General features: G+C 59.3%; 1 protein-coding gene across 1 annotated transcript; it reads left to right on the forward strand.

Annotated features, from left to right (window-relative positions):
• The first annotated feature begins 356 nt into the window (after positions 1-356).
• Positions 357-10,401, forward strand: SLC9A3R1 (SLC9A3 regulator 1). The gene is made up of 6 exons (XM_032129126.1): positions 357-818; positions 6,855-7,016; positions 7,787-7,940; positions 8,489-8,529; positions 9,119-9,217; positions 9,347-10,401. Exons 1-6 carry the CDS (start codon positions 426-428, stop codon positions 9,497-9,499), a joined length of 1,002 nt encoding a protein of 333 aa, XP_031985017.1. The 5' UTR covers positions 357-425; the 3' UTR covers positions 9,500-10,401.
• Positions 10,402-11,343: the final 942 nt, after the last annotated feature.

Raw genomic sequence — 11,343 nt, forward strand, 5'->3', positions numbered from 1 at the left:
GGCCCCACGGGGGAGCGGTCGGACTCCATCGGGGGAGCGGCCCGGCCCCACGGGGGAGCGGTCGGACTCTCGAGGGAGCGGTCGGACTCCATCGGGGGAGCGGCCGGACCCCAGCGGGCGGCGGTCCAGTCCCGCCGCGGGCACCGGGACCCGGCGGCGGCGCGCCCGGGACGCCCCACCGGGGCGAGAACACGTTTGCATGCCCACCACGCGGATTTGCATAACCACACCCCCAGTATTTGCATGACCACGCCCCACCACTGTCCTTATTTGGCGAGCGTCGTCCCGTGCCGCTCCCCCATTGGCGGCCGCCGGCCCCGCGCCCCGCCCCCCTATATAAGGCGTGCTGCGGGCCCAGCCCCGCGCAGTGCGCTGAGCGCGAGTGGCGGGACGGGCCCGCCGCTGCTCCCGCCGCTCCCCCCGCCATGAGCAGCGGCACGGGCCCCGCCGCCCGGCTCTGCCGCCTGGAGCGCGGCCCGGACGGGTATGGCTTCCACCTGCACGGCGAGAAGGGCAAGCTGGGCCAGTTCATCCGGCTGGTGGAGGCGGGCTCGCCGGCCGAGCGCTCTGGGCTGCGCGCTGGGGACCGGCTGCTGGAGGTGGACGGCGAGAACGTGGAGCGGGAGAGTCATCAGCAGGTGGTGGAGCGGATCCGCGCCGCCGCCGGCGCTGTCAGCCTCCTCGTCGTAGACTCGACGGCCGAGGATCAGCTGCCGAACCGGGGCGCGGCGGGTGCCGAGCCGCCGGTGGTCGGCGGGCAAGCGGCCCCGGTGCCGGCGGAACCCGCGGCGCGGGAGCCCAGCGGCGGCGACCAGCGGGTAAATGAGCGGCCGCGGGGGGACTGGGGCTCCGAAGTTTTCGGGGCAGAGGGTGTTGTCCGAGGAGGAGGGGTCGCGACCGGCCGCGGTCATCGCCTTCCAGGCAAGCGAGCGGGAGCCGCGGCCGCCGCGGCTGTCCTGGGCGTCCTGTGTGGTTTCGGTCTCTAGTCTTTCTTTCTTTCTTTCTTTTTTTGCCTTTGCTTTAAAGGCGGCTTCCCAGAAGCCCCGGGTCCTGCCGCGCCCGGCTGCTTTGCCTTTTTAATTTTATATAATTTTTCTTCCTTTTTTTTTTGCTTTTTTTTTTTGCTTTATGCTCCTGTCTCCCAGCCGTGTCAGCGACGGGCGGGGCAGGCGGGCACACCGGGCTGGTTGGACCCATAACTGGGCCCGTTGAGCCCGGGAGCCCTTCGGCCCATCCTTGTGCTGCAGGGCCGGTAAAACGGGGTGAGAAAAGCAACAGGGCGAGCTTTGACGTGCAGCTGAGCCCAGGGCTGGGCCAAGGGCGGCTGGCACTAACCCACCTCAAGATACAACAAAAAATCCGTGGCAGAGGGTATTTTTTGGGGCTGAGACTGCAGGTATTGGTGGCAGGGGCACGCTCCTGCTTTGAGTATGTCCAATCTCTGCTGTGGAGTGGAGATAGCAGAGCCCTTCCCGGGCTGGGGGCTTGATCCTGGCAGTCAGTCCCCACAGACCCTTCCTAACTCAGGAATGTCGGCCTTAGCACGCGTGGGAGTGAGCAGTTGCTCAAACAAAGTGATGTAGAAAGGTGAGGAATTGAGAAACAGCTGACCTTTTGTGCCCCAATTGGTTTCTAAGAGACGCTCTGGGCTCCGGGAGATAATACTGCTTTTTATTTACCCAGCAAAGACTTATTTGTTGTTACAACAGACATGTGGATGGCTTCCTGGCCAGCAGCCTCTTGGTGTCCCCAGTGTGAGGAACCTTCTGGGGAAATTTTATGACCTGTTCCCGGAGAGGTTGGTGCAGTGGAACTTTCCCAGTGTGGATGCTGAGGCCTAGGAAGACCTTGGTGCTTGACTGAGCTGTTGTCACATAGGGTTTTGCTGAGGATTAGGTGGTTTTGAGCTGTGCCTCCTGTTGGACTTTAGCCTTGTGCTTGTTCCCCTGGTTGGGCTGATGCACTGCAGGCACAGCTCTCATCCCTGCCTGACTAAAGCATCACTCCAGCACCTCCTTCATGGGCTTATTTGGGTGGGAACAGCCAGGCTCTATCCCTCTGCTGTCTCTCTTGCTCACTGTTCCCTGTATTATCCCACATCCCTCGGGTTTGGCTCCATGCTGGGCTCCGGTGCTGCCCCACATAGGGAGAACATGCCTGCTCTCCCGTATGTCATGGTGCCAGCTCTCCCTCTGGGCTAGCGAGACCGTCTGTGCTCTGCTTTCTGCTCCCAGACCTCTCCATCGGCTGGGGAAAATAAAAGGCATGTCGTTAATTCAGCTCACCTGAGTCCCCGGCCAGGCTTGGGGGGTTGAGGACGTGCAGTCCCCAAAGAGGATGGAGCCCTCACATGCTGTGGGACAGCTGCCTGCTCACTGCGATGGAAAGAGCTTAGGAAGATGAGAAGAGATGCCCTGCAAGATTTTGGGAGACAGCCCCAGATGAAGATACCTCATGGGGTTTGGGGGACAGTCTTAGCTGAAGATTCCCCACAGTCTTGGGGAGCAGGCTCAGGGCACAGTTACTCAGGCACAGTTACTACTGGCGGTTTCTCTCCTCACTAGAGCAGGAAGCAGGTGACATGGGGTGACATCGCCACAAGGCCCCAGACGGTTTCTCAACAGGTAGCAGCAGGAAATCTTGCGGTTAGGGGCAGGGCCCAGTGGAAAAGGCAAGTGGGTTTGGAGACATCGCCCCGGCCAGGCACCCACGAGCAGGGTGGGAAGATGCCGGGCAGGATGCCGAGCCAAGCCGGAGCAGGCAGAAAGGGATTTCTCTTCAGTGAGGCAGGAACATGCTAGTGGCCTGTTCTCTGGCCACTGGCAGGCAGCTGGTGCCAGCTGCCCCATCCCCCTGCAGCCCCATCCCGTCACTTGGGATTCCCTGGGATCACAGGGGAAGCAGGAGATTTGTACACGTCAGAGTCCTGTTTGCTTTATTGGGCTGGACTTGCCTTTATTTGTTTAATGAGCCTGGAGATGCTTAAGAGCTGGGAGAGCTGCTTGTGGTGAGCAATGTTTAATGTGTCCCGCCTTCCAGCAGAATCCATTGTCTCTCCAAAGTCTGCTGGGTCCTGCATGATTGGGACTGCCCAGGCACTCGGACACCCCCACAGATCCCTGAGGCAGTTGTGGGAGACTCGTCATGGGCTCCTTTTTCATTCCTATCAAACCTGGAGTGTGAAAATCCCCCTGATGCTGCAGTGGAGGTTCTGAGCCTCCCCTGGGGAGCTGATCCGTGTCTGCGGTGCTGAGCCAGCATGGTGATAGTTTCACATCCCTGAGATCAGCCCCATTTCCTGGGGCCTGTGCTGTGTCCCCCCACCAAGAGCTGTGATAGTTTGTCTCCTGTTTCCGGAGGCTTCAGCTGCTCGGAAGTGTCTTGAGAAAGTTTCATGCAAACCACACAGTGTTCCCGGGGCAGCACTGGGTGCTGCCAGTGCAGCACCCTGGTACCAGGGCAAGGCATTTGCTACCAGCCCCGGGCTTCCCTCTTGCAAATTTAGTGTTAAATTAGAGCCCTCCCTGCCAGCGAGGCTCATCCCTTCTTGTAAAACCTGGGTGAGCCTCCCAGGGCTGGGTTTCAGAGTGTAACAGGGAGCAGTTCCCCCGGCATTGGGAGCATTGCACAGCTACTGGGGTAGCTGGTGGTTAATTAGGAAATGAATTAAATTTCCTCTCAAGGCAGCTGCATGAAAAGCAGCTCCAGTCAAACAGGACGTGACAGGGATGCTGCAAGGAGGCTGCTTTGCATCCCCTTTGTATGAAGCCCGAATGTGTGCGCCAGATTTTGGGACCCGTGTGAATTTGCTGGCCCAGGCATCCTCAGAGTTGTTGTGTTTCTCTTTGAGTAACCGGGAATGTTGCTGCCGCCAGCGGGCTTGATGCTGCTTGTAGGGCTGCAGGGAATTTCCTGGGACTTGAGGCTTCAAAAGCTGTCCTGAAATTGCTGTTGGGGGGCTGGGAAATGGGGAGTGAGTCCTGACATATTTTGCAGTTGGGGTCCCCACAATCTTTGGATTGCTGGTCCTGCCAGGTGGCTGAAGGTGCTGCGGAGGGAGAAGCATCTGGATGTGCCCCAAATCCTGTTCCAGGGTAGGAATAGCAGTGTGATGCTGCAGAACTCCTCATCCCAAGTGGGCATCTCTGCAGACAGAGGCACCTCTGCCTTCCCTGGGTGTAGAGGAGAGGGGTGGCATGGGATGCCTGTGCTGGGGGCTGGTTCCAGTTTCCCCCGCTGCCCTCCCTGACAGAGGCTGTAATTGCTTGTAACGGGGCTCTGCTGGTTAATCCCTGTCCCAGCGTGGTGGGAGAGCTGCCGGCCCTGCAGGAGAGGATGCAGCAGCTTAGAGAAATTAGGGGCATTTCTGTTGCCCAGCTCCGTAGCCATGGGTCTTCTTGCATCCCAGGTGTTGGCCCCAAACCCTCTTGCCTCGTATTGCTCAGCCCAAAGGGGACTTTGGGGCTGGAAGAGTGCCATGCCATGGGGTGCTCGCCCCATGGATGGGCAAGATAAAGCTGCTGGAGGATCGGATGCATTTGTTTTCGTCTCTGGGAGACAGAATGGTGGCTGCCCGCAGAGTTTCTGCGGTTTGAGGAGGGTGCAGGCAGCCTGGCACACCGGGCTGGTGGGGGGATGCTAGAAGGCTGGGTCATGGCTCAGCCGGGCTGCCCTGGCACTGAGTGCTGCTGCCTTGGCCAGCTGCCTTGGCGGGATCAGTGCATCCCTCACTGCCATGACCTGTCCCCGTGTCCTGAGACATCTGTCCACCCTGCAGGCCTTCCCATCCCCCTCAAAAATTCATGGCACCAGCATCTCAGGGAGCCCAGGCTGCCAGGGCTTTGTTGGTTTGGGTGGGAGCGAAGCCCTCGCTCCTCCTCCTCCTCCTTGCCCGGGAGCACTGCCAGCACCGCTCGCTGGGTGCTCCCTCTGGCTTTGTCCTGAGCTATCGGCATGGAGCAACCCCGCAGTGCTGCCAAGGGCACCGGGAGCGTGGGTGCTCCAGAGCCTGAACCCTTTGCTCAGGGTCGAGCCAGGGCAGGGACCCGGGGAGGTGCTGCCTTCCTCCAGGCTCCAGCAGCTCCTGCCTTTTGTCCTTATTTTGGCTATTGTCTGTCCCCACCATTGCTTGGGATTGTTGCCTGGGTGGAAGATGCTGTCACACCCTGTGAACCTGCTGCCGCCTGGACACAGGGGGAAATGCAGAGTAGATGGGGCGAAGTCGAGGGGGTCACAGTCTTCCACCCAGCCAGGGAATCCACAGCTGGGCTGTTGCACTGGGCATGTGAAGCTGAGACACGTGGGGAACGAGTCCTGCATGCCAGTGCTGAGGCATCTCGGGATCACCTTCACTCCTGGCAGATGTGCTGGGTGCTGCCTGCACCTCCCTTCCTGGGGTGTTGTCAAGTGGTGCTGGGGTGGCAGCCAGTCTTGACCATGAAGGAAGAGTTGTGCAAGAGGATGGGGCTTTATCAGGGCTTATCAGGGCTTTATTGCAGCGTTGGGCTCAGCAACTGTAAATGCGTCACCCCGGCCTGTGTGGGACCCTGTGCCACATCAGTGTATCAGATGTGGGGTGTCAGCACCCCAGGACCCAGGTTTTCCTGGCACTGGACAAAGGGGATTTCATGGCAAGAAGCAAGAGTGCTGTGCAGGGGGTAACGAGCAGCCCAGTGCAGGTGTGGGAGGGCAAATTCCTGCAGTGCCTGTCCTCAGTGATGCTGTGGGTACAATCAGAGAAAAAATTATCATCTCGGATGAAAGACTCAGTACTAACCCCCTTGGTGAGGAATATTCCAGCAGCTTGAGCAAGGCTCAGCTGCTGGGAGAGCCCAACCAAAGCCCAGGTTCTGGTGGTCAAGGTGGGATTAAACCATTTTATATATAAATTGTAGAAGTGGTGTTGGGTGCTAGGGTCAGAGCAGTTCTGACAGTACCACATGCAGGTGTCTGGTTTGTGTCACCTGGTTCCCTCTGATGCCTCCTGGACATCCCACTCCCCACTGGGTGAGCAAAGGCAGTTCCTGTGTGCCAGGCTCCCAGGGATGCTCCTGCTTCTTCCTGCTGCTCACCATGTGGGGAGCTTAAAGGGTGCCAGGTGGGCCAAGAGAGTGGCTGTGGCTGCCCCAGTGGGGTTCCCCAGCTCCAGGTACTGGTGGATCCACAGGTCAAGGTGAAACCAGGTGCAGATGAGCTGGGTGTTGCCTCCTGGAGAGGTGAATGTCCCAGTCGTGCCACTGCGGTGGAGCAGGTTTCTGTTTTGCAATCCTGGAAGGTCATGCCGGGGCATTGCAGCTGCTCCATGTGGATTCCAGCTGCCTGCCCGAGCCCTGTGTGCCCCTTCTGTGCTGAGAGTGGCTGTGGGGTGCTCTGGGTGGTGAAGCTCCCTGATCCCGTGGCTGGGTTTGCCAAGGAGAAGGGCTACAGTTGGCAAGGGGGTGGTGGAGGGTACTTGTGCCAGCACCTAAGACCTCTCCAGGAGCCAAAGCTTCCTGAGTGGGATGGGGTGGAGTGGGGGTGCTTCCCAGCAGCCTGGGCTGTGTTTCCTCCTCCACCTTCATGGCAGTTGCAATCCTGATCCCAAAAGGAAGAGCATGGTCTGGGAACACACACATGATAACATGTTTCTTCAATGCTTCACTGCAATTAGTGTGCCCTGCACCTAATTAATTAATTAGAGCCCAGGATCATAGCGTGTTTGGCACCCTGCATCCCATCTTGAGGTGTCAGTGCCCGCAGGTGACCACCTGAGGATGGTGTCCTTGCCACTCCAGCAGCTGTCTGGGGTTCCTGGTGCTGTCCCTGGGTGTTGGGGGGTCCGGGAGAAGTTCACCCACAGATTGTTCCCATTGCAGGAGGAGCTGAGACCTCGGCTGTGCCACATGAAGAAGGGCCCCGATGGCTACGGCTTCAACCTGCACAGCGACAAGAGCCGCCCAGGGCAGTACGTGCGCGCCGTCGACCCCGGCTCGCCGGCTGAGGCAGCAGGGCTGGCCCCCCACGACCGCATCATCGAGGTGTGCTGGGGTGGGGGCGGGTCTGAGGCGTCTCTCTGGAAAGCTTGGCACTCCCTCGCATCCTGGTGCCTGGGAGACAGCTGCCCTTGGCTGGGAAGGCGCAGTGTCCCTGCTGCCGGCGGTGACTCACAGCACAGCTGCCCGACCTGCAGCAGCCTGCTGGTCCCCACCCAGGGGTGCAGCACTGTGGAGGGCTGGGCGTTAATTAGCTAGCTGGGGGTTAATTAGCGGTAGCACTGTCCTCTGTCCCCGGGATGCCCCTGGGGTGGGGGAGGCTAGGGACAAGGTTCATGATGGTCACCAGTCTTGCTGTCAGGTGTGACCGGGGTGGGGATGAGCTCAGGTTTGTGCCAGGTGGGATGATGATCCATGAGGGCAAGGACCAAGTGAGCCCCAGCCTTGCTGCTCACCAGGGCATGGGGCTGCTGCCTCTTCTGGGGTGAAGCTTTTGATGTTTCTGGAGACCATGGCATGGCACAAGGGCTTTGTGTCTTGCCCATATCCTGTGCCAGCCCCGGGTCCATGCCCTGCTGGGAGTTCCCTGCCAGCTTTGCCCATTCCATCCCATGCTAATCACTCAGAGGAAAATCTGCTTTTAATGAGGTTTTCCTGGCTTCACTGCTAATCCCTTCAAGGCTGCAAATGCCTGTGGGGGCTGTGAGGTGGCTGTGCTGGGATTGTCACTGGTACCAAGGCTGGTACCTGACCCCTCCATGGTGCTTCTGAGGGATGGATGTCCCCTGGCTCCAGTGGTGATGTGGTGCCTGCAGGTGAACGGTGTGTGCATGGAGGGCAAGCAGCACAGTGACGTGGTGGCAGCCATCAAGGCGAGTGGCAACGAGACCAGGCTGCTGGTGGTGGACGTCCTCGCAGATGAGTTCTTCAAGAAGTGCAAGGTGGTGCCCTCGGAGCAGCACCTGACAGGTGGGCTGGGGGCTGTGCTGCTGGGAGGGGTTTGTGCCACCGCTGCTGGCTCTGTCACCTTCTCACCAAACCTAAGGGTGCTGAGCCCTGGGAGGGGGTCTTATCACCCTAGGGCCAAGCAGAGTCACCTGGCTTTGGCATCTCCCTGCCTGGCTGAGGGCCCCATGCTGGGCTGGTGAGGCTGATGTGGGCAGGTTTATGGCCCTGGGTTGCACTTTGGCAGGGTTTATGGCTCGGGGAGCAAACAGGCATCAGCTGCCCTTTGCTCTCCTCTGTGGCCCCCTCCTTGCTGTCATGGTGGTCTCCAGGAGGATGGGGAGGGGGTTTCACTGGGCTCCATATCACATCTGCCATCATGGGGATGTGTCTGGCAGCATCTGCCTGTGCCACGGGGCTGGCTGCACCAGGTGGTTAAAAAATTCAGGACCTGGCCAGGAGCTGGGCAGTGTTGTGTGAGCATTGGCCATGTACAGCCTTGGCTTGCCCTCCGTTGGCAAGGTGACAAAGCAAACACATCCTCATTGGGTGCCTGTGTCCTCATCCCACAGGTCCCTTGCCAGAGCCAGTTGCCAATGGCGATATGGGGAAGGTAAGAGCTTCGTCTTGATTCTAATTCTATCTATGCCCAATGGCGATATGGGGAAGGTAAGAGCTTCGTCTTGATTCTAATTCTATCTATGCCCATCTCCAGTCAGGGACCCTCCTGTTCATGTCCCCTCTGCCTATGGGTGGGTGATGCCACCAGACACTACAGTGGTCCTGGGCTGCCACAGAAGAGCTGGTGCCACTGGGAAGGGGACTGGGAACTGGTGCCCCCCAGGAGGGGGGATGCTCGTGGTGCTGAGTGTCACGGAGGTGGCTATGTTGCCTGTTTTCTTCCTCCCTTTTGCCTCCTGCTGCTCCAGGGCCAGGAGCCCTTGTGCTGCTGTAGGGAAGTAGCACCCAGCCCTGCAGCCACCCTCCTCCTCCTGCTCCCGCTAAAGCCAGGGCAGTCAGGCCTGGGGTTTAATCCTTCCCCGCCCTGGATGGGCAGCGCTAGAGGTATTTATGTGTCTGGAGCTTGCAGGGGATTACGTGAGGAGGATGGATTTCATGGCCCCCTGGGTGGGACTTGCAACCCTGGAGGCTGTTCTCAAGCCCCAGGGCTGGAGCTCACACTCCCTCCCTGCTCCCCCCAGGAAAACGGTGGAGAGCTGCAGTCCAGCTCGGTGTCTGAGAGCCCGTCCAGCCCTGTGCCGCTGGCCGTGTCCCCCAACTCCAGCGAGACCCACAGCGAGGTAGGGCTGGGAATGCCGGGGGGAGGCAGTGGCTGGAAAGTAGGATCTGGGCTGAGCCCCCACTGTGGGGCTGTCCAAGGGACACACAGTGGGGCTGACACCGCCTCTCACCCCCAACCCCACGCACAGGAGGGTGACAAACGCCATTCAGCATCCGGCTCCCTCCTGGACCTTGACATCCCGCTGGCCGTGGCCAAGGAGCGGGCGCACCAGAAGCGCACCAGCAAGAGGGCACCCCAGATGGACTGGAGCAAGAAAAATGAACTGTTCAGCAACCTGTGAATGCCCTGAGGCGGGGTGAGGGTCTTCTAGCCCCCCCCAGCCTCATACCCGCCTCTCCTGCGCTCCTCTCCTCCCTGCCATGGGCTCCCGGTGGGGATGTGGGGCTGCTCCCCACCACCCTGACCCAAGTGCCGGGGTTTGGTGGCCAGTGAGCATCCCTGCAGAGGGGTCCTGGGCCGGGGGTGCTGGGGGTGCCCCCTCCCAAAAGCTCATCCCCAGGGTGCTTCTCCAGCCCTGTCTTGAAGCCCTGCACACCCTGGTAGGCACAAGCAGGGGTTTGGGAGGGATCAAGGATTTGGGGTGGCCTGATGCCCAACACTCCTGGTCCCCACTGTTCCCTGTTTTTTTCCCCACCACAAACACCATTTTCATTTGAGCCAGTCCCCCCAAATTACCCTTTAACTGCAAAACCTGAGGCTTTTAGTGTCTTCTACCAAACCCCACCTGCCAAGCCACTGGCCACAGCTGGGGTGTTTGACCCTGGCCTGGCAAGCTCCGTCCACGATGACCCTGTCCCTTTGCCTCTTCAGCTGCAAGGAGGGGTATGGGTGCCCAGCATTGGGGAGTGCCCAGCACTCTGCCCTGGGGCAATTTTGGGAGAGGAGAGGGTGTCTGGAGCCAGCACAGCAAGCAATAATAGTCTCCTTTGCTCCTGCACACTCCTGGAGACAGAGCTGATCAGGGTTTGAATCCAACACTGCTTAATTTAAAGGCTTCTCATAGACTTTTTTTTTTTTTTTTTCTGAAATAAGCGTTTTTCCAATCACACCATTTTTTTTAAACTGTATTTTGTGGAAATTCTTCCTGTGGATGTTTTGTTTCCATGTGCTGCAATCAGATGTTGTTGTACTGTTGAGCTCAAGAGAAATTCTGTTTACTGGAATAAACCTTTCTGACTTCACGAGTCTGGTTTAAGGCTAAATCCTTCCAGAGCCTGAGGGGGTGCAGAGGGCTTGCTGTGGCCAGGGGCTAGGGGCAAAGGCAGATAACTGGGTGACACTGGGCCTGCTTTTGGTACCTCTCAGCACCTGATGAGGACAGGTTGAGGGGGTTGGGGAGGCACCGGCTGGTCCCAGTGGGGGTTAATGCCTCAGGGTGATTAACAGGCTTTAATCCCCTGGGGAGTGCAGGGGGGGTGAGGGGAATGATGCAAAGCTCTAATCCGTGTCTGCCAGCCAGGTTGGAGGGCAGCAGCTCTGCTGGGGGCAGCCCAAATGTGCCCCCAGTCCCTCTGAGGGGATGGGGGTTGCACCTGGGTTGAGGGAAGGCAGGGGGGATTGGTGAGGAGGGCGGTGCTTGTCCCTCTAAATGAATGGATCTAGCCCTGGGTGGCTCAGTGGGGCCAGACTGGTGGCACAGTGGGACAGGGCAGGGCTGTGCCTGGCCTCTGTTTGGTACCTTTGCTTCCTCCCCTTCTGCACACTCTGGTTTTGTGCTCCAAATCTGCATAGAAGCTCCTCTACTTGAGCACAGGAATGGTCACAGATCTATGCACCTGCGAAGACACCAAGGTGACAAAGTGCCACCAGATTTCTGGGGGATGTGCAGGCTGTCACTTCCCCCAGGAAGCTGGGGGAACCCATTCCAACCTGTCTCATCCTCCAAAGCCGTGTCCTCTGAGGGAAGGTGAGCCCCCATCCCCTGTTCTCCCATCCTCATCCCATTGGGGCAGCAGGACCACCCCTACCTAGGATGGATGCCTCAGGGTGGGGCAGCCCATGCAGGGCAGGAGTGGGCGCACCCACTGGGTCCCACCAGCATCTTTTGCCTCTTGCCCTGGTCAGAGCAGCTGGGCACTGGTTCCCTGTGGGAACCCCATTTGAGCCCTGCTGGGACTCTCCCCC

This window comes from Corvus moneduloides, chromosome 19, assembly GCF_009650955.1.
Source record: "Corvus moneduloides isolate bCorMon1 chromosome 19, bCorMon1.pri, whole genome shotgun sequence".
In the NCBI taxonomy this organism is placed as follows: domain Eukaryota; kingdom Metazoa; phylum Chordata; class Aves; order Passeriformes; family Corvidae; genus Corvus; species Corvus moneduloides.

Excerpts from the sequence above, each read along its gene's own strand:
- SLC9A3R1 (XM_032129126.1), top strand. The coding sequence starts at position 426 with ATGAGCAGCGGCACGGGCCCCGCCGCCCGGCTCTGCCGCCTGGAGCGC. Across the intron at positions 8,530-9,118 it reads CCAATGGCGATATGGGGAAG|GAAAACGGTGGAGAGCTGCA; the intron begins GTAAGAGCTTCG and ends TGCTCCCCCCAG. Across the intron at positions 9,218-9,346 it reads CCAGCGAGACCCACAGCGAG|GAGGGTGACAAACGCCATTC; the intron begins GTAGGGCTGGGA and ends CCCCACGCACAG.